Source organism: Palaemon carinicauda, chromosome 14 (assembly GCF_036898095.1).
Source record: "Palaemon carinicauda isolate YSFRI2023 chromosome 14, ASM3689809v2, whole genome shotgun sequence".
Classification (NCBI taxonomy): Eukaryota; Metazoa; Arthropoda; class Malacostraca; order Decapoda; family Palaemonidae; genus Palaemon; species Palaemon carinicauda.
This window is the reverse complement of record NC_090738.1, coordinates 44,230,966-44,257,756: the sequence shown is the minus strand read 5'-3', so window position 1 is coordinate 44,257,756 and position 26,791 is coordinate 44,230,966. Positions and strand designations below refer to the sequence as shown.

At 43.3% G+C, this 26,791-nt stretch overlaps 1 protein-coding gene across 3 annotated transcripts in view; it reads left to right on the top strand.

Annotated features, from left to right (window-relative positions):
* Window positions 1–26,791, top strand: part of LOC137653560 (uncharacterized) — a 56,382-nt gene that overhangs the window by 10,743 nt on the left and 18,848 nt on the right. For all 3 annotated transcript variants that reach the window (XM_068387063.1, XM_068387060.1, XM_068387061.1), the window contains exon 3: window positions 6,560–6,689. In XM_068387063.1, the coding sequence (XP_068243164.1) occupies window positions 6,560–6,689 (130 nt within the window). The remainder of the gene's footprint in view (window positions 1–6,559; window positions 6,690–26,791) is intronic.

The following is a 26,791-nucleotide window of genomic DNA, read 5'->3' as shown; positions in this document are numbered from 1 at the left end:
TGTTTGTTTATATGCGACCTTTCCTGATAGTAGGCGGTCCTAACTTGGAACCGAAGTTAATTAACATTGAGCCCGTTATATCGTATTTAACCTTTAAAGAATTTAATACTTTTTAAATTTTAATGTTTTATGAAAGAATTTCTTTGATAGTCTCGTACTGTTTTCAAAGATGAACTAACGTTTAGTTTTTAGTCTTCGCAGTTGTTGACGTTCAAGACGTTCAACATGCGCTCTATCGTTACGATAGAGAGAGAGTGTATCACGGTTTCACTTTGCAGTAAGAGTAAACCGATTCTGGCGTTTCGTTCATTCTTTCTTAGCTTAAATGGTTTAACTTCTAAATTAAAGGAACTTTTTATATGGAAAACCTTTCAGTTTTTTCCTTTAGCAAATAACATGTTTTAACGATATATAATTGGGCTCTTCTCTCAGGTGCGAAATCAAGAGAGAAAGAGAGAGAGAGATAGAGACGGAGGGAGAGAGAGGAGAATAAACGTTTCGTTCAAGCTGGTAACGTTGTTCTCGTTTTTTACTCTCCTCCCTAGTCGCTGTAGGGGAAGAAGGTAAAACGTTTCTAGGGTTTTATTCTTGTTCCCAGGCTATGTGCGGTGAGAGATTGTAAACGTAGTTTATTTGATCTAGTGTTTAGTCTCTTTCCCAGCCACTGAATTCTTTATCTTTATTTATGTTTTCTGTTGCATTGTACGACTGTTTTCGCAATTACTACCTTTTAATGAAGGATAGGATTGCGTGTTTCAGGTAGAAATCAGTTAAAGTTTCGATTTCAGTGAAATAAGTGCAAAACAGAAAATCAAAGTGATAGAGTGATATGCGCAAAGTGTTACAGTGTTGCGTCCGAGGGTTCGTCTGTTCGTGCCAGTCGTTCACCTAGTCCGGGACCTCTTACAAGCTCCCAAGCCCAGGGGAGAAGTAATGTCGAACGACTTATGGGTTCCACAGGCCTTGATCAACGAACAGACGTTTTTCCCTCCGTGGTTTCGGGCGTATCTACCCAAGATCGCCCCACCCACACAAGACGAGAGAGCCCATTTATTCCTCGTCTGCGGAAGAGGTTTCTCGTAAGAAACCATGGACCACATCTGGCAGCTTTTTAAGTGCAAGTCGGTCCCTTCCGCGCAAGTCCAACGGCCCAGGTGTAGCCACTGGGTCAGTTCGGACTCGCTGCAGTCATCCGACGACTGCACACCTCCCAAGAGAGGCAAGGTGGTACCGCAACAGGCAGTAACTCCGTCTGTTGCCGCACCAGCTGTTTTAGACCCTCAGTCACAACGGACAGTAGCTCCGTCTGTTGCCGCTTTTGTAGACCCTAAGTGGTCTTTACTGCAGTCTATGCAGACTCAGTTAGCTGCGGTTATGCAGGAGTTTCGTGCGGAGAAGGTTGACACTGCTCCCGTTAGCCTACAACCTGCCACGGTTGTGCGCCCAGCTCACGCTGAGGCTGCCTGCTCCCACACTCCGGCTGCGGAGAGCTCCACCACCGATGCGCAGTCGACCCTGCCAGACGCATGTTGACGTTAGCCGACGTGCGGCACCCTCCGTTGACATGCGTGAGCTACCGCATCAGCAGTGGGAAGGTGGAGTCAAGCTGCCGTGTTTTGACGCGATGCGTTAGTTTCCGCAACCCACGGCAGTCCCCACCACGCACCACCACTCCGCTTTGGTTGTTGCCTGCTCCCACACTCCGACTGCGGAGAAGGTTGACGATGCACCCGTTTGCCTACAACCTGCCACGGTTGTGCACCCAGCAGACGCTGCGGCTGCCTGCTCCCACACTCTTGTTGTGAGAGCTCCTCCACCCATGCGCATTCGACCCTGCCAGACGCATGCTGACTCCCACAGACACACGGAGCACTCCGTTGCCGTGCGTGAGCTACCACAAGCTGCCGTGTTTTGACACGGTGTGTCAGCCTCCGCAACCCACTGTGGTTACCGCCACTCGCCCGCAGCAGACTAGTCAGTCAGGAGTTGAGGCTTCCCCACACAGCTTTGGTTGTTGCCAGCTCACAGACTGTCAAGCAGTTACATGACGTTGCCTTCTGGTCTGCTACTAATGCACCAGTGCTGTATGTCCTCACGCACCTGTTGTAGTTGACAGTTCAGTTTTTTGACAGTTCACAGACTGTCAGGCAGTTACATAACGTTGCCTTCTGGTCTGCTGCTAATGCACCAGTGCTGTATGTCCTCACGCACCTGTTGTGGTTGACAGTTCAGTTTTTGACAGTTCACAGACTGTCAAGCAGTTACATAACGTTGCCTTCTGGTCTGCTGCTTATGCACCAGTGAGACCCTCACTGAGATAACCTAGCTTTTCTCGGACATGGTTCCTGTAGATGAGAAAGTGCTGTTCTCCCTCCTACTGATCTTCCTTTGAGGACTCTGTCATTTGGAGAGGAGCCTTAAGCTGCTTAGCCTCCTATGGACTTTAATTAAAGCATAACAAGGCTTCCAGGGATGGTTAATGGTTCCGCTTCAGTCGCTAACCCCGTCTGTTGCCACACCTGCTCCCGTAGACCCTAATGGGCTTTGCTGCAAGACATGCAGTCCAAGCTTGTGTCCTTGATAGAGGATTTTTCACGGAGAAGAACCTTCTGGCCAACAACCTTCCTACCGGTTGGTTGTGCGCCCTGTTGACGCTGAGGTATCCTACTCGCGTCCGCCAGTTGAGGTGGTTCCTCCACCGATGCGACCCAGTGTGGGTTGCCAGTCGCACGTTGACGTTAAGCGACTCTCGGAGGTGGTTGTGGTCGTTCAGTGTGTCACTAGGAAGACGTTCAACAACCAGCAGAGGTGACTTGTTGTGACGCAGTGCGGCAACCTCAGCAACCCGGTAGGGGGTTGACTGCACAACCCAGACAGTCTAGACAGTTTCGGGTTGACGCTGTACTTCCTCGCGTCCCCATGGTTGACAGTTCACAGACTGTGCAGCAGTACCATGATATTGTGTCCGGCTCCGTCACGCATCCACCAGTGCGACCGGATTCAGCGAGTCAGACGTTGCCCACTCCGTTGCCGTTTCCTCATCAGTTTCGGATGAGGAACCCTCTGATGAGGACATTGCTGAACAAGACGATCAACCCCCAGCCCTGCTATCCATCCAGAAGATGCTGAAGAAGGAACGCTGCCCTGTCAGGCTGTGGATGAGTCTGGTTAGGACACTGTCATCCGTGGTTCAATTTGTGTCACTTGGAAGACTACACCTCCGTCCTCTTCTGTATCATCTAGCTTTTCACTGGAAAAGGACAAGACGCTAGAAGCGGTCTCGATCCCGGTTTCCGGAAAGATAAAGTCTGGTCTGACTTGGTGAAAGGACTTTATCAACCTTTGAAAGGGTCTTCCCCTGACTGTTCAGACTCCCAACCACGTTCTCTTCTCGGACGCATCGGACGTAGGCTGGGGTGCGACATTAGGCGGTAGGGAATGCTCGGGATTATGGAACTCGAGTCAAAGGACAATGCATTTCAACTGCAAGAAGCTACTGGCAGTACGTCTGACCTGGAAAAGCTTCAGGTCTCTCCTTCAAGGCAAAGTGGTGGAGGTGAACACGGACAACACCCTGCTTTGACGTACATCTCCAAGCAAGGAGGGACCTACTCTCTGACATGGTACGAGTTCGCAGGAGACCTCCTCACCTGGTCAACAGGTCTAGACTTTTCACTAGTAACGAGGTTCATCCAAGGCAACTTGAATGTCATAGCAGATTGTCTCAGTAGGAAGGGACAAATAATTCCAACAGATTGGACCCTCCACAAGGATGTATGCAAGAGACTTTGGGCCACCTGGGGCCAGCCAACCATAGATCTCTTCGCAACCTCGATGACCAAGAGGCTCCCAATACTTTGCTCACCTATCCCGGACCCAGCAGTAGTTCATATAGATGCCTTTCTACTAGATTGGTCACATCTAGATCTATATGCATTCCCTCCGTTCTAGATTGTCAACAAGGTACTGCAGAAGTTCGCCTCTCACGAAGGGACAAAGTTGACGCTAGTTGCTTCCCTCTGGCCCGCGAGAGAATAACTCACCGAGGTACTTCGATGGCTAGTAGACGTTCCCAGAACACTTCCCCTAAGGGTGGACCTGCTACGTCAGCCACGCGTAAAGAAGGTACTCCAAGGCCTCCACGCTCTTCGTCTGACTGCCTTCAGACTATCGAAAGACTCTCGAGAGCTAGAGGTTTTTCGAAGGAGGCAACCAGAGCGTTTGCTAGAGCAAGGAGAACATCCACCCTTAGAATCTACCAATCGAAGTGGGAAATCTTCCGAAACTGGTACAAGTCAGTATCCGTATCCTCGACCAGTACCTCTGTAACTCAATAGCTGACTTTCTCTTATATCTGAGGAAAGAACGATCTCTTTCAGCTCCCACTATCAAGGGTTACAGAAGCATGTTGGCATCAGTCTTCCGTCACAGAGGCTTAGATCTTTTCAACAATAAAGATCTACAAGACCTCCTTAAGTCTTTTGAGACCACGAAGGAGCGTCGTTTGGTTACACCTGGTTGGAATTTAGACGTGGTTCTAAGATTCCTTATGTCAGACAGGTTCGAACCGCTTCAATCAGCCTCCCTGAAAGATCTCACCTTTAAGACTCTTTTCCTGATATGCTTAACCACAGCTAAAAGAGTCAGTGAGATTCATGCCTTCAGCAAGAACATCGGATTCTCATCCGAAACGGCTACATGTTCTACAACTTGGTTTTCTAGCCAAACACGAGCTGCCTTCTCGGCCTTGACCAATATCGTTCGATATTCCAAACTTATCGTATGGTTGGAAATGAACTAGAAAGAGTATTATGTCCTGTAAGAACTCTTAAGTTCTATTTTAAAAACCTTTACGAGGCCCGTCTGAAGCTTTATGGTGTTCAGTTAAGAATCCATCTTTGCCTATGTCAGAGAATTCTTTATCCTATTTTATCAGACTGTTAATACGAGAAGCTCATTCCCATCTGAATGAGGAAGACCAAGCTTGGCTGAAGGTAAGGACACACGAAGTTAGAGCTGTCGCAACTTCCGTGGCCTTTAAACAAAATAGATCTCTGCAAAGTATATTCGACGCAACCTATTGGAAAAGCAAATCAGTGTTCGCGTCTTTTATCTTAAGAATGTCCAGTCTCTTTACGAGAACTGCTACACTCTGGGACCATTCGTAGCAACGAGTGCAGTAGTGGTGAGGGCTCCACCACTACAATTCCCTAATTCCAGAACCTTTTTAATCTTTCTCTTGAAATGTTTTATTAATATTTTTGGGTTGTCCGGAAGGCTAAGAAGCCTTTCGCATCCTACTTGATTTGGCGGGTGGTCAAAGTCATTTCTTGAGAAGCGCCTAGATTAGAGGTTTTGATGAGGACCTTTAGTATGGGTTGCAACCCTTCATACTTCAGCTCCTAGGAGTCGCTCAGCATCCTATGAGGATCGCGAGGCTCAGTAAGGAAGACGTACTTAAAAAGGCAGAGTAATTGTTCAAGTCGACTTCCTTACCAGGTACTTATTTATTTTATGCTTGTTATTTTGAATAACTGCTAAAATGAAATACGGAATACTTAGCTCATAATAATGTCAACATGTAATGCTGGTCTCTACCCACCCCCCTGGGTGTGAATCAGCTATATGATCATCGGGTAAGTTTAATATTGAAAAATGTTATTTTCATTAGTAAAATAAATTTTTGAATATACTTACCCGATGATCATAAATTAAAGGACCCACCCTTCCTCCCCAATAGAGACCCAGTGGACAGAGGAGAAAATTGGTTCTATGTTGACATCGAGTACTTGAGTACCTACTTGACAGATGGCGCTGTTGATGTACACCCCCACCTGTATAGCGATCGCTGGCGTATTCCGCCCGTAGGTTTTTCTGTCGGGCAGCAGAGCTGACAGCTATATGATCATCGGGTAAGTATATTCAAAAATTTATTTTACTAATGAAAATAACATTTTTCATTAATTCATTTTGAGGCATTTCCTGTGTACTGTATCTTTTTACTTATGTATTGATTTAAATTCAAGATTTAGATTTTGGACTATATCATAGAGATATGCGTCGGCCTACAAGGTATATTTTTTTAAAATAATGTATCAATAGTTCATCGTTACTCCACATGCCATTAATTTTTGCTATAAAGTAATTTACTATTATTGCTTTGTGCAAACAGTTTACTTAGTACAGTATGCATTGTGTATATCTCTTTAGTTACATGATTAGTAATGTGTTCATGAAGTTCAGATAAGTCAGTGATATAATACAGTAATAGATTATACAAAGACGAAATGACACTTAACGTGTCATAGTTTTTCCTTCCGGATCTTCATTTAATCTGAGTACACAATCATTATATGATTCAATTGCACATACATAAATCCATTACGGCCTTTTAATTTATACCTACCTAATTTTGATTTCTTGTATTTATGCCGTAAGTTAATGATAATATTTTACAATGTAATCAAAGCAGTTATAGTAATATATTTTTTATCAAAAATGACCATTTGTAAAGTAATATTTTATACCTGTTATTTTATGCAAATTTTGTTATTATCAGCGTAATGGCAAGTAAAGAAGCTCCCATGATGATGTACGACTTCCGCGCCCTTACCTCTCTAGATAATTGGAGTGAGTCTTCAGATACTGTAAGGACACCAGGAATGTCAAAGGGAGCTTTTGTTATTCAGGTAAATCAGTAACTTTTATTTTTAAACATAAAACTTACCCGCTGGTTATATAAGAATGGCTAGTGTTCCTGACGCCTCGGCAGAACTAATTCAAAACTCGCGGCTAACGCAGGTATGTCAGGTGTACACTAGTGCCCTGGTGGACTACAGGTAGAACTACCCCCACTTCATCAGATTTTTCCTGCCGGTCGTGCTGGTCGGAATGTTGAAAATTCACTCGCTTATTTACATTCAATTGGACGGTTTATTTGGTGATGTACTCTGTCTTTTTGTTTTGGCTTTCTCTTTGGAGTTTTTCCTTTTCAAATATTCTTGAAATCTTTATTATTGTGAGGTTATTTAGTTATTTTGACCTTTTGTTATTGTTTAATTTTCTCTGTCACTTTTCAATATGGCTGACCCCTCCCCTTTATATAGGAAGTGTAGTAAAGGTTGTCAGACTCGACTTCCTAAAGGTTCTGTTGATCCGCACACGATTTGTGTCAAATGTAGAGGAAAATCGTGTGCTTATGGTGATCGGTGTGAAGAATGTTCTTCGTTAACGGAAAGTCAGTGGGTAGGTTACGAGCGTTATACTCAGAAATTAGAGAAAGATAGAATTAGGAAAGGAAGGATTAGACGTAGTTCTTCCCGTTCTGTGGATTTATCTAGCTCTGATGTAATTAATCCTTTTACCTCCCCCGTAGTGGTAGATTAAGAGCCGAAAGAGCCTACGATGAGGGATATGTTATCCGCAATTCAAGCTCTCGGTGTGAGGGTTGAATCTTTATCAGCGGACAAAAAACAAATGATGTCAGAAATTAATTTTCTTAAAAGTGGTCGGACTAGTGATCGTTCAAGTGTTAAAAGTCCGACAAATGTGTTTAGTGTAGTGGAGGGCGCGCCTGCGCGATCCTGTCGTTCGCCTAGCCTAAGACCGCTGTCAAGCTCCCGGAAGGGGAGAAGTTATGTCGAAGGGCAAAAGGGAACGAGAGGCTCCATCAGTCTCATAGACGTTCCCTCAAGTGATCCTGATGGCGTAGCTCAGGGGGCTCACCATAGAAAAAGTGAGGTTAGTGCTTTGTCTCCCTCTTCAGATGAGGAGTCACGTGATGATAGGTGGCGTAAGGAATCTAGACCGTTTAAGAGGAAAGTTCAGTCAGTGGAACAGCCGCACGTTTCCTCCCCGCAACAGCCGGGTTATAGTCATTTGGAAACACCTGAACGTTTTCGGTCCCTTGACGAGTGTTCGTCTGCGAAGCGCTCGAAGGTGGTTTCTGAGGGGGATAGAGTAATGGATTCGGATGCGGAGTTAATTTCTGGTTCGTATGTAACGATTCATGCTCCTCCTCTTCCTTCGGACTGGGATTCGTCTCCCGAAAGGAATAAAGATGTGGAGAGCGATGAAGAAGACGAATTCGCTATAGAAAAGGCTGTACAATTATCACCTCAGAACAATCCAAAGTGGAATATGTTGTTAAACATGAAACAACAACTCTCGTCGATGATGCAGTCTTATCGACCGGTCGTTGGCAGTGAGGCTGGGCTTCAGTCTTCGGTGGTAGACTCGTTGTCGCACAGGCGGCCTGTTGTCTCTGGGACTGATGTGATATCGCACAGGCGGTCTCCCAAGTCCACTGTTCAGCGGAAAAGGTTGGAGTAGATTTGTTTCGGCAGAGCGCTGTTTCTTAACAAATATCAAAAGAGTATTCAGCCGATATTCAAGTCAAGCGTGTTAACGTTCGCCAAGTGGCGGAGCGAGCCGCGAAGCGGCAGGAGGAAGTAGGCGTGACGCGCAAGCGGAGCCGAAGCGGCAGCGCTGCGAGCCTCGGGAGTTAATTGATGAAGGCCAACAGCGCCAGGCAGGCTCTAAGCGCCAGCGCTACGACCTACAACAATCGAGCCATGAATGGACAGAGCGCCAGGACTCCTCGGAGCGGCAGTGCGATTATCGCGTGAATGTGGCGCGGCAGAGCGGCGCCAGCCAGACTCGCCCCATTATAGAATCAATAGTGACAGTAAACGCAAGTCGAGTGACTGTCAGTTGGAAACTAATATGGAACAACGCAAGCGCGCCCATGTCGACACTGTTGAGCCCGCACAGGAGGTTCAACGTTTAGGACAAAACGTAGCCGCAACCTCTGTATTAGAAGATCAGGATGAGGCTCTTTCTCATGAGGAACAGTTGGAGGATATCTCAGAAGATGAGGAGGAGAAACCACCTCAACATTCGGTGGATTTCAAAAAGTTAATGTTAGTCTTCCCTGAGTTATTTACAGACAATTTTGCACCGGTTACTCCTCAATCTCCCCCTTCTGAGTTTACCTTGGGTAGGACAGTGAAGACTTCTTTTTATACTAGAATGGTACTTTCCCACTCTTATAAGAGAGCATTAAAATTAATGGGAACATAGATGGAAACAAGAAAAGCTATGGGCAAGACATGCTTCGCTTTTCCACCAGCTAAGTTAGCCTCTAAATCGAACGTTTGGTATGAGACGGGAGAGGTCTTAGGTTTGGGAGCTCCGGCGTCTGTGCAGGGAGACTTCTCAAACCTGGTGGATGCTCTTCGTCGCATGGCCATGAGGAGGACTAAAGTGTTGTGGTCGATGTCGGAATTTGATCACCTCTTGAAAGGATTGTTTAGAGCATTTGAGGTATTTAATTTACTAGACTGGTCACTGGGAGCCTTAAGCAGAAGAGTGACCGAGATGAAGGACACGGACACAAGTAGTCTTATCCAGCTTATGTCATGTATGGACAGAGCAGTCATGGATGATTCTAATGAGCTTGCTGCTTTGTTTACTGCAGGAGTTATAAAGAAAAGAGCTACTTTATGTTCTTTCCTCTGCGGGTGTCACTCCATGTCAGAGATCGGGGTTGCTTTTTGCGCCCATGTCTTCGGCTCTATTTCCGCAGGATTTAGTTAAGGAAGTGGCTGCAAACTTGACTCAGAAGGCTACTCAGGATTTGGTTACTAAAACAGCCAGTAAGGTTTTGCCTATGTCCTTCTCTTCTCGTAGAACTAAAGAAGGGACGTCGTATTCTCATTCTGCTCAGCCCTTTCGAGGTAAAAGTACAGGGAGAAGTACTTTCAAGCCAGAGGCAAGGAAGCAAAGGAAAAGAGGAGCCAAGTCCAGCCGGGTCAGGGTCCGATGCCTCTCCCCTTCAAACAGTAGGAGCCAGGCTGAACAACTTCTGGCAGGCCTGGAAGAAGAAGGGAGCGGATCCTTGGTCGGTACGTCTTCTAAAGGAAGGATACAAAATTCCGTTTGTATTAAAGCCTCCTTTAGTCGCAGATCCGGTGGATCTCTCGCCCAAGTACAGAAGAGGACCGAAGAGGCAAGCCATGCATCTACAAGTGTCGCTTCTACTCGAGAAGAGGGCGATAGAAAGGTTGCAGGATTTGGAGTCTCCAGGGTTTTACAACCGCTTGTTCCTAGTTCCCAAGAGTTCAGGGGAATGGAGACCGGTTCTGGATGTGAGCGCCCTCAACCGCTACGTCCAGAACTCTAAATTTACTATGGAGACTCAGAAGACTGTGCTGGCAGCAGTGAGAAAAGGCGACTGGATGGTATCATTGGACCTCCAGGACGCTTATTTTCATGTTCCAGTACATCCAAGCTGCAGATGTTATCTGAGGTTTGTATACAAGGAAAAGGTCTTCCAGTTTCGAGCTTTATGTTTTGGCCTCTGCACAGCTCCTCTGATTTTTACAAAACTAATGATGAATGTGGCGAGCATGCTGCACTCGAGGGGCATCAGAGCCTCCCTGTACTTGGACGATTGGTTGATAAGAGCTCCCTCGGTCGAGTGCTGTTTGAAGGACCTTCTGTTGACCCTGGATTTCACAAAAGATTTGGGACTTCTAGTGAGTTCAAAGAAGTCACAGTTGACTCCAACCCAGAAGATCCTTTATTTGGGGATGGAGATTCGGAGTCAGGATTTTCAGGTTTTTCCGTCGCCTGCAAGAGTTCAGTCAGCCCTTCTAAGGCTGGCGGCCTTTATGGAGAAAAGAGTCACTACGGTAAGGGGATGGACGAGTCTTCTGGGAACCCTCTCATCCCTAGAGAAGTTTGCATCTCTGGGAAGATTGCATCTGCGCCCTCTTCAATTCCACCTCAATGCTCATTGGAAAAGGGGAGACAGTCTCGACAAGGAGAGCATTCCCGTTACGAATACGATCAAATACATCTTCAGTGGTGGAACAATGCTCACAAACTCAACGAGGGCCTCTCGTTGGAGCAGAGGAACCCAGACCTCATGTTGTTTTCAGACGCCTCAAATTCGGGGTGGGGAGCAACATTGGGAAGAAGAGAGATCTCAGGGTGTTGGACAAAAGATCAGAAGGCTCTTCATATCAATCAGAAGGAGCTATTAGCGGTACACTTAGCCCTAAAAGGATTTGAGGGGCTGGTCCTGGACAAGGTGGTACAGGTCAAATCGGACAGCACCACGGCCCTAGCGTACATAGCGAAGCAGGGGGGGACCCACTCGAAGCTGCTGTACGAATTAGCGAAATCTCTACTCCTTTGGGCAAAGGAAAGGAGGATTCTTTTATTGACTCGATTCATTCAAGGAGCCAAGAATGTGAGGGCGGACAGGCAAGGGGACCAGGATGACTCTAATCGCTCCTTTTTGGCCATCAAGGGTCTGGTTCCCGGAGATCCTGGAGTGGTTAGTGGACGTGCCGAGAAGCCTCCTGTTAAGAGCAGATCTTCTCAGACAGCCCCATTTGGCAAGAAATCACAAAACCTCCGAGCTCTAAGTCTGACTGCCTTCAGACTATCGAAAGACTCGCAAGATTTAGAGGCTTTTCGAAGGAGGCAACCAAGGCTATTGCAAGAGCAAGGAGAACCTCTACCATTAGAGTATATCAGTCCAAGTGGGAGGTTGTTTTCAGAGAATGATGTAGTGCTCACTCGGTTTCTTCATCCAATACCTCTATAGCACAGATTACCGACTTCCTTTTAGATCTGAGGAATAAGCGTAACTTCTCGGTCCCAACGATTAAAGGATACAGAAGTATGCTGGCAACAGTTTTCAGACATAGAAATCTGGATCTCTCCAACAATAAAGATTTACAAGATCTACTTAGGTCTTTTGAAACATCTAAGAGATGTCATCAAGTATCACCAGCTTGGAACTTGGATGTGGTACTTAGATTTCTTATGAGTGGCAGGTTCGAGCCTCTGCACTCAGCTACTTTTAAAGATATGACTCTGAAGGCCCTGTTCTTGGTGAGCTTGGCAACGGCTAAGAGAGTAAGTGAGCTCCATGCTTTCAGTAAGAACATTGGATTTAGAAACGGAAAAGCAATATGTTCTTTGCAGCAGGGTTTTCTGGCCAAGAATGAACTTCCTTCTCGGCCATGGTCAAAATCTTTTGAAATTTCTAATCTTTATGACTTAGTGGGCGATGAGTTAGAGAAAGTGCTCTGTCCCGTTAGAGCTTTAAGGATATATTTAGAAAGAACAAAGAGCTTGAGAGGCAACTCGGAGGCACTCTGGTGTGCTGTCAAGAAGCCCTCGCAGCCTATGTCGAAAAATGCGCTTTCCTTTTTTATAAGGCTTTTAATTAGAGAGGCTCATTCACAGTGTAATGAGGCAGATCTTAGACTGCTCAAGGTGAAGGCTCACGAAGTAAGAGCAGTGGCTACTTCAGTGGCTTTTAAACGGAATCGTTCTCTGCAAAGCAAAATGGAGGCGACTTTTTGGAGAAGTAAATCTGTATTCGCATCTCATTATTTAAAACATGTGCAGACTCTTTATGAGGACTGCTATACTTTGGGTCCATTCGTTGCTGCGAATGCGGTAGTAGGTGAAGGATCTACCACTACGTTCCCCTAATCCCTAGTACCCTTTTTCTTTCTCTTGGAACTTTGTTGTCTTTAAGGTTGTATGTGTAGACTGGTCGACAGTCTTCCGCAATCTATTGATTTGGTCAGGTGGTCATGTTGTTCCTTGAGAGCGCCCGGAAAAAGGGTATTAGTTGAGGTCCTGTCATGTTAGAGGTTGTGGCACCGTTTGACAGCTCCTAGAGATCTTCAGCCCCCTGGGTGTACCGCTGGATCTTTTAAGGATAACAGACAGAATAAGGCAGAGAACCATTGCAGTCTGTTTCCTTATCAGGTACGAACTGCTTATTTTAGTTATATGTAACTATTAAGTGAATTTTCAATCAAATAGCTGTCTCAGACCCGCCACCAAGGGTGTCAATCAGCCATTCTTATATAACCAGCGGGTAAGTTTTATGTTTAAAAATGATATTTTCATAATAAAATAAATTTTTGAACATACTTACCCGCTGGTTATATAAGTTATAATCGCACCCTCCTCCCCTCTAGAGACCTAGAGGCAAGAAAAGTCTGATGAAGTGGGGGTAGTTCTACCTGTAGTCCACCAGGGCACTAGTGTACACCTGACATACCTGCGTTAGCCGCGAGTTTTGAATTAGTTCTGCCGAGGCGTCAGGAATGCTAGCCATTCTTATATAACCAGCGGGTAAGTATGTTCAAGAATTTATTTTATTATGAAAATATCATATTTAATTGGTATGATTTTCAGTACACAGTACCACATTTGAGTTTAGAGTAGCAGAATCAACAGACTACCAGAAAAAACGGGCGTCTGCAGAACATTTTGTCTTAAATAGAAACAAGTCTGAATTACTTTATATACATAGGCAGTTATTTTAGGGCCTTTGCACCTTCCTGTTTGCCTCTAACTGCATCCACTTCTTAGGCTTCTAATTTAGCCCCATAATTTCCATTCCCACTTTCTTACTTTACCTTCAATTCTGCATCCTTTCTTACTTTACCCCCATTCCTATTTCCTTTCATATACTTTACTTTCATTGTTATTTTATTTCATACATTAAAGTCATTCCTACTTCCTTTCTTACTTTACGATCATTCCTACCTCATTTCCTTCTCTTTTTCTTACTCTACCTTCATTTCTACTTCCCTTTTACTTTACTGGCATTCCTTATCTCTTTCTTACTACAGTATTATCTCCAGCCATTTTCTTACTCTCCTCCATTTCTACAAAACGGATTTTAAGCGAAGCGAAAAATCTATTTTTGGGTGAGGTAGCCATGTCGTCCTGATGGAAGTTCCTTTAAAGTAGCTTCCTAGGGTATATTTGACTACAGTGATATTCCCAGAGAATTTTACCTTAAGGTATCCAAAATTCTAACTCCTGGCGCAAATATCTCTAACTTTCATCTTTAGAGATATCGCATAATATCAGAGGACGTATTCTTGACACACCACATAGCTATCTTCACCCCGAATAGCGTTTACGCTTCAAGAGGGAAAGTGGCAAGAAACGAAGGAGAGCAGTTATTAAGGCACCACTCCTTACTGTTTTGAGTACCTATATGACGTCATATCCGACCGCCATCTTGTTATTCCTTGTAGCGTTAAGCGAGGTGCTACAGATACAGTACTTTCGGGAGGGATTCTTTCAGCCCTTTTATAGAAAGGGGGGCGGGTCCATCAGGACGACATGGCTACCTCACCCAAAAATAGATTTTTCGCTTCGCTCAAAATCCATTTTTTGGGCTCAGGCCATGTCGTCCTGATGGAAGTTTACCAGAGCATTAATGTATCTGTGGATTTTCTATTAGTGCCTAAACCTCAAGACAGACTTTCCTTGGTCATTTAGACCTAGAGACGTATGATGTTACCGGTATACACCATTTCAACTAAATATGAACTATGTTAGTGCTTCCTGCCCCCTACAGGGAAGAGTCATGCCAGACTCTGGGAAAAGTCTCGAGGATTGTATATTCGTAAGAACAATCTAGCAAACAAACAGGTATACTGGTCTCATCATATACTGTTTCAAACAGAGTTTGTATTTGGAAAGGAACAAATGTATGTATTAACTACCGACACCTCCCCGGGTCTACTTGGCTAGCTGTATGCAAAGACAGACAGGTTTGAATCCATGTAGAAACAATTGTTTGTATAAGTTAGTAATACAATCAAGGTATACTAAGTCAGTCGCAATCAAGGACTGACGAACCTAATGTATACACACACAGAGAAGGTTTGTTTACCTGTTAGAACAAATATTGATATATGTTCAACTTATATATAAGCAAAGATAAAAGGTTGATTCATAAATGCTCAAACTCATTTTTTATTTAATCTGAATTTTTGGGGCGAATAAGACGCAAAATTCAATTATAATTTTATTGATAATCAATAAAGCATGAAGTCAATTTGCATTTTATAGTACAGTATAAAATTTTATTTGAAAAACTTATTTAAAAGCATAAATGAAAAAGTAATATCAGAAATACTTGTTTCATCTGAAAAGAAACATTTAAGCCACTTAGAAAAGGAAATTTTGTAAATTTTCTTATTTAAATTTCTGTCATTACAGTCTGTTAACACTTGCGTAACATTACGCATGGCACACTTGTAATTCTTTTATGCTTCTTTCACCTTTTACACTTGGAACAGTCCATAGTGTCACCATGGTGACACTTCACTTAACATGTTATTCCATAGAGAGAGAAGATGTACACCCATCACCTAAAGTCCCAATTAGTGTACTGTTCCTCGCAGTTTTCAAGCGGCAGGTTTTAGCACACTACCTGCCGCCACCACGAACCTCTTGATCTCCTGCACTTGCTTCACATAGTGTTTGAAGAATACCCTGGATGACTTCCATCCAGTATATGTGCGAAGACATTCAAAATCCATATTTTGGAAAAAATCCAGAGACGAGGCAATCTTTCTCGGATCATGACCTGCGGGTGTACTGTCTGGATCCACTCTGCGAATGAAGTAGGTGATCTTCGCCCTTAATTGCTTCAGAGAAAATTTTGAACCTGAAGTTTCTCCCTTAAAAAGCTGTCCTCCCCTAAAGTCTGAAGTTCTACAAAGATAGACCTTTAGGCCCTCTACTGGACACAGAGATGAATCTTCCTTCAGAGGACAGATTCTCCAGGGACCCCACCTTTTAGTGGGTAGCTCATTTTTAGTGAGAAACGATGGGTCGGGAAAAAGATTCAGTTCTCCACTTTCCGTGAACTGAATATGGCCCTCGTCCCTCGAAAGGGCCACTATTTCGCTAACTCTGGCTCCCGAGGCTAGTGCAAATAAGAATATAACTTTTTGGGTCAAATATTTTAGAGAGCAATCTTCATTGTTCAGAGTTGAGGCCAAATAAAGAACCTTATTTAAGGACCATGAAATGAGCCTCGGAGGTGCTGCAGGCCTTAGGGATCTTATTAAAGATTTCGTTAGAGAAGTCTACCTGGAAGGCATACAGCAAGGGTCTAGTCAAGGCAGATTTACACGTAGAAATCGTGTTGGCTGCTAATCCTTGTTCATGAAGATGAATAAAGAATGATAGACAGAAATCCGTTGGAATTTCTTTTGGTTTCTTTGCCTTGACAAAGGCAACCCATTTCTTCCAGGACTACTCATATTGTCTTCTGGTAGATTTAGACTTATATTCTTCTAAGAAGTTTATACTGTCTCTCGAAATCCCAAACCTTTTCTTGACTGCTAAGGAGAGAAAATCATGAGATGAAGGTTTCGGGTTTTCTGTGATTAAGCGAAGACAGTCGACTTCTGCACTTGTTGAGTCAGAACGGGATCCGGCAACGGGACCAGCTTCAGTCGCAGTTCCAATATTAGAAGAAACCAGATGCTGTTCGGCCATTTGTGAGCCACTATCGCTGCAGTTCCCTGAAAGGATCTCAGTTTGTTGAGGACTTTCAACAGAAGGTTGGGTGGAGGGAACAGGTAAATCCAGGACCATCTGTTCCAATCTAGGGACATCGCGTCCACTGCTTCCACTAGAGGGTCCTCGTATCGAGGTAGCTTCTTGTTGTCGCTCGTCGCGAAGAGGTTGATCTGCAGTTCCAGGACTTGACGTAAGATGAAGGAGAATGATCCTGCGTCTAGGGACCATTCTGACTCTATCGGTGTAAGCCTGGATAGACATCCGCCGTCACATTGCGGAACCCTTGGAGGTGAACTGCTGATAGGTGCCATCTCTTCTTTTCCGCCAAACGGAAGATGGCCAACATCACTTGGTTGATTTGGGGCGATCTCGAGCCTTGTCAATTCAGACATCTCATTATCACTTCGCTGTCCAGAACCAGCCTTATGTGGTTCGAGCAGCGAGGCTTCAGTCTCTTCAGAGTTAGAAAAACTGCCATGGCTTCCAGAATGTTGATATGGAAGGTCTTGAATAGGGAGGACCAAGTCCCTTGGACTTTCTGTTGGTGAGAGTGACCTCCCCATCCTTCCTTTGAGGCGTCCGTGTGAATGATGACTGAGGGTGGAGGTGGTTGTAAGAGCACCAATTTCCTTAGGTGCTTGGCCTTCCTTTCTTAATTTACCTCCATTAGTACTGTCTTTCTTAATTTACCTCCATTAGTACTGTCTTTCTTAATTTACCTCCATTAGTACTGTCTTTCTTAATTTACCTCCATTAGTACTGTCTTTCTTAATTTACCTCCATTAGTACTGTCTTTCTTAATTTACCTCCATTAGTACTGTCGTTCTTAATTTACCTCCATTAGTACTGTCTTTCTTGATTTACCTCCATTAGTACTGTCTTTCTTAATTTACCTCCATTAGTACTGTCTTTCTTAATTTACCTCCATTAGTACTGTCTTTCTTAATTTACCTCCATTAGTACTGTCTTTCTTAATTTACCTCCATTAGTACTGTCTTTCTTAATTTACTTCCATCAGTACTGTCTTTCTTACTTTACCTCCATTCGTACTTCCTTTCTTACTTTACCTCCATTCGTACTTCCTTTCTTACTTTACCTCCATTCGTGCTTCCTTTCTTACTTTACCTCCATTCGTACTTCCTTTCTTACTGTACCTCCATTTGTACTTTCCTAATACAGTATACCTTTATTGGTACTTCCTTTCTTCACCTCTAGTCCTACTTCCTTTCTGCTATCTGGAGTAATTGTGTAGAAAAGTCGTAGTTACTGAACTCAATCTGACTAGTAGGAAGCCCTAGATCATGGAGAAAAGGCATAAGACAAGTACTGTACTTAAGTCAAGTGGTAATTTACCTACATTAATGTACTGTTTGTAGAAAATACATAAGGTAAAATGTGTTCTTAGAGTGTGGAAATCTTCAAGGGTAGTTTACTTAGGTCCAATATTAAACAACGTAACATGTAAGAAATTCCTGAACTTGGTTATTTTAAAATATGTCCAATTTATTTACAATAATTTGAATCCGGAGTTTCCTAGTGATGGATGTAATGTTCTTCAGGAGTGATGAAGAATATCTTTAAAGCTCCTTTACAGTGTTAGGGTTTAGAAAATTTGTAGTTGTCTAAACTCAGTTCTTGTGATTTTAGTGAACAGAAATTATTGAATAATTTACACATCTCATATCCATTTTTAAAGATAATTTGAAGTTCTTTCATATTCCCCAATATCATTGAGTAGATGGGTGAATGAATGTACAATACAGGTGTAACCAATAAAGACCAAATATTTTTTTTGATAGTTACCACTACTGTAATCTTCTATCCTGAATGTGTTAATCAGCACAATGAATTTTTGGTAATATTCATTGAAATTAGTCTAATTTGTTTCCATGAACTTCCTTTGATGTTCATATTGCTTTGTCCCGGAAGCCAACTCAACAGAGGCATTACCTCAGAATACTATAAATTTCCCGTTCTTTCTTTCAAGAGGCCACATTAGGTGACTAATGGCATCTGAGATAATTTGTCCTTACCTACACTAATCAATCTCTAACTTTGCTTTAACAATTTTGGAATTCAAACCAATGCTATTTATAGGGGTATTACTTTCGCCGAAGCTGAAAGGATGAATTATTAGAATTTAGCTAGGGTTAACTACCCATCCGCTACCTAGCGGGGGTGGGTATGGGGGTAGCTGGCTACACCCCTCACTCGCACACCTGTGACTGAGCTTTTTTGCTTTTGGCTTGTATGGAGTGCTGCTGTCACAGTTCTTCATCCTCTCCATTTTGGTCTGCCATTAAATGTTTTTTGCTTTTTCTTTTCATTGTGTGTGTGCTGTGTTTCTTCTACGGCCATGTGGACTTGAACTGGAACAGAGGGCTGCACCTGCGGAAATTTTATGTCTGCTGTGGAAACAGATCCCTACAGTCTTTGCCCCAGAGGACAATGCTGTGACATAAACAACAAATGTAATGATTGTTGGGTGTGGTCTTCCTCCCAGTGGGAAAGGTATAGGCGTAGACTAAAGAGGAAGTCTAGCGGGATTCTTCCCCTTCGAAGGTCGCTTTGAAGCAGAAGAAACCCAAGGCTTCCTCATCCAACTCCCGACCTTCCTCTGAAGCTCCTACTAGGACTGTTTTCTTCACGGGGCCGATGAGTAGTAGCGTAGGCTATTTAACTCCTGGCCAACCTTGGTCTTTGGGAGACGGTGATGCCTCCCCTAGTGGGGTTTCTCCGTCTCTCCCCCCAAGTGAGGCCGTGTCACTTTCCCCTCTTTTACAGCTGTGGCTGTTGTTGGGGTTGCCTGGTGATCCTTCCAAGGAGGCGGTGTTGCGGTTCTTGCACCGGGGTGCTGATCTTCAGTACGCGTCGGCATCAGAAGTCAACCCCTTGTCTGTTGTCGACGTTGTTTCGGAGAGCTCATCTGCTGCCCTGCCAGCTGCTTCTGCCGGCGAGGTCTGCGCTCCTTCCCTTGATGGACATCCTTTGGGGGAAAAGCAGAGTCCGAGGCACGTCTTTATGACAAGTGTTTCCCTTTCTAGTAAATTGACTCACATAGAGACTCCTCTTCGGAGGCCTGCTGCCAATCAGCCTGCTGATCCCACGGTCGTACATCGTTGTGTCGGCAGTAAGAGACCTCGCCGTGTCCGTCCTCTTGCTCCTTCAGTCAAGAGACGTCTCTTCATCTCCTCAGTCTTCTTTTTCGGAAGAAACAGTTCAACTTGACTCGTTTGGTTACCAACCATCACCTCTGTCTCCAATCTCGTCACAACACTCACTTGCTTGACAGTCTCACCATCGACCAGCAGTGTGTGAATTGCTGATGCTTTTATCAGCTCGTGAATCGCTTGACCATCGTCAACGATCGACAACTCTTGTACCGCCTAAGCGTTCGGTTACGTATGAATCGCCTATGCATTCAACTTCTCGTCAAGCTTCTGCTATGCGAGAATGGCTGAGAACTCTAGAATCCCCTGCTCACCCACCACCTTGGAAATCGCCTGCTCATCAGCGATCGCCTAACTGACAGAGTTCACCTCAGTGACCGCACGTGTTGTGGAGACCATCATCGTCTATGGAATCGCTCATCCGTCGCTCAACTAGCCAGCGTTCGGCTGTAATTCATAGCGTTCCCAAACCATCATGTCGTTCCTCTTCGGAACATGTTCCCCCACCTGTTTGTGAATCGCTGCTACGTCAATCATCGTACATCTGTCAGCCTTCACTTCCAGCTACATGTGATTCGCCTAATTGAGGATTGTCGACACACCGAGCTGCCTCTCGTGCAGCAGTGACGATCGATTCAGCATTATTGCAGTACAGTGAACCCTCGCTACTTCGCGGTTCGACCATCGCGGATTCACCACTTCGCGGATTTTTTTCATAACGCATGTATATACATATATCGCGGATTTTCCGGAAATTTTGAAAATACCGCGATGTGACCGATGGTACGAGATTGGAGAAAGTAAGGAAAATTGAATCATGATTGATTTTCAATATAAATGAAACTTTGAGGAGCAACAAAGATATCATTTGTTAGAGAGATAGAGGGAGGTAAGGAATGGGAGGTAGTGAAAAGTAGCCCACAGAGAGAGAGAGGTAGGTAGAGAGAGAGAGAGGTAGAGGGAGAGAGAGGTTGAGAGAGAGAGAGAGAGGTTGAGAGAGAGGTAGAGAGAGAGGTAGAGAGAGAGAGAGAGAGAGGTAGCGAGAGAGCGAGAGAGGTAGAGGTAGAGAGAGAGCGAGAGAGGTAGAGAGAGAGAGAGAGCGAGAGAGAGAGAGAGAGAGAGAGAGAGAGAGAGAGGTAGAGAGAGAGAGATAGAGAGAGAGAGAGAGAGAGAGAGAGAGAGAGTGTGTGTGTGTGTGTGTGTGTGTGTGTGTGTGTGTGTTGATTTAAATGTAATAAACAAAAAAATTTGATAGGTTATAACACATTGGTGCTTATGTAATATCGACTGTATACTGTAGACGGTTTGAATAAATTAAGAAATGGTATAAACGATACTTTGTTAGTGTATTCGTACACTCTCACGATCGGCAGCTAGACGTCAGCTGATCTAATCACAGCCAAAAGTAAAACAAAAAGAAGTCAACAATACTCTCGATTTTTAAAACACACCCGAAATTTAAAAACAAAAGTACACGCTTTCTTAATGTGTAATTAACTCGAGTAGCAATTTTCTAGAATAAAATGATGTTTCCCAAAAAATAGTGGTTTGCTGATGAAATCGGATGCCGTATTTTTAGCAACGATTGAAATGGATGTAAACTAGGCATAATTTTTTCGTTTCGTATTTAATTGACACTAAGAAATCTAATTTTAGTTTCTTCATCTATATGTAAGTATTGTATAACACGGAGAGAGAGAGAGAGAGAGAGAGAGAGAGAGAGAGAGAGAGAGAGAGAGAGAGAGAGAGAGAGAGAGAGAGAGAGAGAGAGAGAAAATCAGCTGTTGTAATTGAATGCCGTGTTTTTGTTTCGTGAGAATTTCATCGCCACGACTATAACAACAACATACTGTACTGAACTTTACAGTATTATACAGACTACTGTAATATGATAAAGTAAAATATTTGTAATAACCTATTTTATATGAAATGGGGCTATTTTTTTTTGTTTAAAATTTACATTTACGTATGTAAAACAACTCTCTCTCTCTCTCTCTCTCTCTCTCTCTCTCTCTCTCTCTCTCTCTCTCTCTCTCTCTCTCTCTCTCTCTCTCTCTCTCGTAAATTGTTTTCCTGCTTTGCTATGTATGTATGATTTTATATAGATACGGTAAATAATATTTGTAATAACATATTTTCTAAAAGCTTTTACTGTAATATCATTATTTATCACTTTCATCATGCGTGTTAAATGCCTTCGTTTGTTTACTGAGCGTACTTTATGATGCCGTCGTTTCAGGCGGCGTCATAAAGAAAAACATTTCATTTGGAAGTCCTAAGAAAAATTAAGTAAAACATTGGTAATAACAAAATCAACATACTGTATAATCAATATAATCGATGCAAAAACTAACCTATACGCAGATGTGTAAATGCGTTTGTTTCTTCATTATGATCAGAGAAACGTAAACAAAACATTGGTTGCCATTTTTTATCGTGCTTTTTGGCGTGTTTAGGAAACGCATGATATAAAATCGCCTTTAATATTTGTGCCTGTTTTAGTTTAGGGTACTGTAGTACATGCATTAAGTGTTCTGTACATTAAAGGGTAGTTTGTTAACAGTACTACGTACAAGGGAAGGTTTTAAAAGTCTGAATATACATGTTAAATAAATAGGTAAATATGGTGTCACTACTTCGCGGATTTTCACCTATCGCGGTCGGGTCTGGAACCTATCTACCGCGATAAACGAGGGTTCACTGTATTGCTCGTCAACATGGAGACATTCTCCCTATCATCGATCATCGAGTCATCGGTCTTCACGTCAACAATCACCAGCGCGTCTTGAGCAGGAAGTTTCTTGACGTTCTCCAACACGTCAGTGGCCGTCACAACCTCATGCAAGCGAGGATCACCAAATGCAGTCACCAAAGGCTGTGATAGTCACCGCTAGGAAAGGTAAGGTGGTTAACGATCGTTCACCAATGACCCATTTCCCTCCCTGCAAACGCGTAACGACGCAACAGCCGGGGAAGGAGGAAGGGGTCAAGTTTCATGGTTTTAGAATTCCGAAACTTCCTGCGCATAGAAGGGAATCTACATCTACAGCTCCCTTCTGGAGTTCTTTTGGAGGGTGCTTTGATGAGTAAGCAGCCTTGTTTAGAACTGTAACACAGGCCTTTGCCCCGATGTACTTCCTTGGATTTGTCTTCTGTTTCAACCGATCCGGGACTATGGACCATGATTGTTTCTTCCATCCTGAAGAGGAAGAGGGGATCTCCTGATAAGCTCCCTTCATTAAGGGTCAAATTGATTCCAGTCAGGGCTCAAAGAGTAGGGCCCCCCTCTAGGGTTCCATTGTCGCCTCAGCCCTCCAATGCCTCACCCACCGTATCGAGAGGCGCTCGGTTTTGAACTCTCACCTCCCGTCACCGACGGAAAGACCCGTGGAAGAGAACATCGTCTCACCAGCTCCAGAGAGAGTCGAGGCATGCCTTTTGGCAGGATCTGACCATCATGAGGGCCCTCACCGGGTTACCTGATCCAGAGACGGCCCCGCAAGAAGGCAAAGACATGGGCCTAGACAGTGTCTTAGGCACCCAAAGCCTCCAAAGACCAGTGCAGCCTTGCCCTGGTCCCAGGGATTAAAGGGTGTTTGGTTTAAGATCCCCTCCAAGCTTTCTACCCTCTCTGAGTCTGGCAAAAGTTTCATGTGAATGTTTGTAATTTTTTAAAAATTGTATACATAGATGGGATTCACTTTTACTGGATATCCTGGGTGGTCCAAATAATAATCTTATAATTATCAATTTTCATTAATGTTTGTCATGTAGATGGATGAAGTTGGGACCCGATTAGGAATTTTATAATTAGTTTCACCTGATACAACGTAGAATGGGAAATACAGTACTGTAGTTCTTTTATTATAATTATCACTATTATTATTATTATTATTACAGTATTATTGTTATTATTATTATTAATTGCTAAGCTACAACCCTATTTGGAAAAGCAAAATGCTATAAGCCCAAGGGCTCTATCAGAGAAAATAGCCCAGTGAGGTAAGGAAATAAGGAAATAAACTACGAGAAGTAATTAACAATTAGAATAAAATATTGTAAGAATCTTTCATATATATTGTAAGCTTTTAAAATGTCAAAAACAAGAGGAAGAGAAATAACATGGAATAGTGTACCCAGTGTCCTCAAGCAAGAGAACTATCCCAAGACAGTGGAAGACCATGGTACAGAGGCTATGGCACTGCCCAAGACTGGAGAACAATGGTTTGATTTTGGAGTATCCTCATAGAAGAGCTGCTTTCCATAGCTAAAGTTTCTTAGTTTGTGGAAAATAATTATAGGTTCACATGATTGCTACCTAACATCTTTTTCCTTCAATAACCCACCTTCATCAAAGTGTGTGAGTTGTCAATAGAATTTTAATGATAAGATTTATTATTTTTATACTGACCTGAAGTTCATATGCTTGTCCCTCCTTCCCACTGATCAGTGATGCCAAGAGACTAATGATCGGGTTTTGACTTTAAGAACTCTAAGGCAAAGGGAACTGTTAATGTATCATGGACTGGTTAGTTGCCATTGACCACCAGATGGTGTGATAGTTCTCAGAGGGGGAGACATTTCTCTAGGAGAGAAAATGGGGAATTTTTATTTAAGTGTAGGTGTCGACATTTAAAAAACTTCGAAAGAAGAATTATGAACATCAGATGAGTGTAAAAATAATTTTTATCATTAAAATTCAGTTTTTAGGAATATATTTCCTATTTCCTACCGCATAAAAACAATTAGAATAGAGCCAACGTATCCCCACGTGTCGTAAGAGGCGACTAAAAGGGACAGGATGAGGGAGCTGGGAACCCCCTCTCCTGTATTATAATCCAGTGAGTCATCAAAGAGGTGGAGCTGGGGGTAGAGTGACTGTTCCCCGCACTCTAGTTTTGGGGTGTTTGAAAGTGCGTGGATGTAGTACGATAGAGAGTAAAAGATGTGAGATTGGAAGTATGTTTAGGAATAGAAGGATGGATATATTGGCTTTGTGTGAGACAAAGATAAAAGGGAAAGGTGAAGTGATGTTTGGTGAAATGTCTGGTAGAGTGTCTGGGATTGAAAAGGGAAGAGCAAGAGGTGTGGCTTTATTGCTGAGTGAATGGATGACAGGTAAAGTAGTGGAATGGAAGGAGATATCATCTAGGTTAATGTGGGTAAGGGTTAGGTTGGGTAGGGAATGTTGGGCCTTTGTCAGCGCATATGGGCCAGGTTGTGAGAAAAGTGAAGAGCAAAATGAGTTCTGGAATGAATTAAGTAAGTGTGTAGAAGGACTGGGTAGAAGGAATTATGTAGTTGTCATGGGTGACTTAAATGCTAGAGTGGGCGCTGGAGAGGTAGGTGTCATTGGGAAGTATGGCGTACCAGGTGAAAATGAGAGTCACTGGTAGATATGTGTGTTGAGCAAGAGATGGTGATACATTCTAGCTTTTTCAAAAAGAAAGATAAAAACAAGTATACATGGGTAAGAGTGGCAAATGGAAGAGTGGTAGAAAGGGCATTAATGGATTATGTGTTGATAATTAAAAGAATGTTTGGAAGATTGAAAGATGTGCACGTGTTTAGGGGTATGACTAACGGTGTGTCTGATAATTTTTTGGTTGAAGGAAAATTAGTTGTAACAAAAGAGTGGGGGAATAGAGTAGGGGGATGTAAAAGGGAGCTAGTGAGGGTTGAAGAGCTAATAAATCTGGGGGTAAAAAGTAAATATCAAGAAAGGTTGAAAATGGCATATGACGAAGTGAAAGTAAGAGAAACTTAATTTAGAGGAGTGGAAGTTAGCAAGAAAAAAATTTTGTTGGGATTACAAGTGATGTGTGCAGCAAGAAGTTTGTTGGAGGCACCATGAGGAAGGGCAGTGAATGGTGGAATGAAGGAGTGAAGGTAAAAGTGGAAGAGAAAAAGAGGGCTTTTGGAGAAAGGCTGCAGACTAATAGTGTAGAGAAATATGAAAGATATAGAAAGAAAAATGTGGAAGTAAAGTGCAAGGTAAGTGAGGCAAAGAGGGCAGCTGACCTGAGATGGTGTCAGGGATTGGGTAATTCATATGAAGAGAATAAGAAGTTTTGGAAAGAAGTGAAGAGAGTAAGGAAGGCTTGTTCAAGAATTGAAGAGACAGTGAAAGATGGAAATGGAAGGTTGTTAAAAGGAGAGGAGGCAAGGAAAAGGTGGCGGAGTATTTTGAAAGTTTACTGAATGTTGAGGATAAGAGGGAAGCAGATATAATTGCTGTTGCAGGTGTTGAGGTGCCGGTGATGGGAGATGAGAATGAGAGAGAGATTACAAGAGAGGAAGTGAGGAGAGCACTAGATGAAACGAGAGTATTAAAAGCATCTGGTATGGATGGTGTGAGAGCTGAGATGTTAAAGGAAGCGGGTGTGACTGTACTTGAATGGTTGGTGAGATTGTTTAATGTGTTTTGTGTTTTCATTGGTACCAGTAGATTGGGTTTGTGCGTGTATTGTACCACTATATAAGAAGGGTAAGGGAGATGTGCATGAGTTTTGTAACTCAAGGGGTATTAGTTTGTTGAGTATAGTTGGAAAAGTGTATGGTAGAGTAATGATTAATAAGATTAAGGATAAAACAGAGAATGCAATCTTAGAAGTACAGGGTGGTTTTAGAAGAGGTAGGGGTTGTATGAATCAGATTTTTACAGTTAGGCAGATATGCGAGAAATATTTAGCGAAAGGTAAGGAGGTGTATGTTGCGTTTATGGATCTGGAGAAAGCGTATGAGTTGATAGGGAAGCAATGTGGAATGTGATGAGGTTATATGGAGTTGGTGGAAGGTTGTTGCAAGCAGTGAAAAGTTTCTACAAAGGTAGTAAAGCATGTGTTAGGATAGGAAATGAAGTGAGCGATTGGTTTCCGGTGAGAGTGGGGCTGAGACAAAGATGTGTGATGTCGCCGTGGTTGTTTAACTTGTATGTTGATGGAGTGGTGAGAGAGGTGAATGCTCGAGTGCTTGGATGAGGATTGAAACTGGTAGACGAGAATGACCATGAATGGGAGGTAAATCAGTTGTTGTTTGCGGATGATACTGTACTGGTCGCAGATGAGGAAGAGAAGCTTGGCCGATTAGTGACAGAATTTGGAAGGGTGTGTGAGAGAAGGAAGTTGAGAGTTAATGTGGGTAAGAGTAAGGTTATGAGATGTATGAGAAAGGAACGTGGTGCAAGGTTGAATGTCATGTTGAATGGAGAGTTACTTGAGGAGCTGGATCAGTTTAAGTACCTGGGG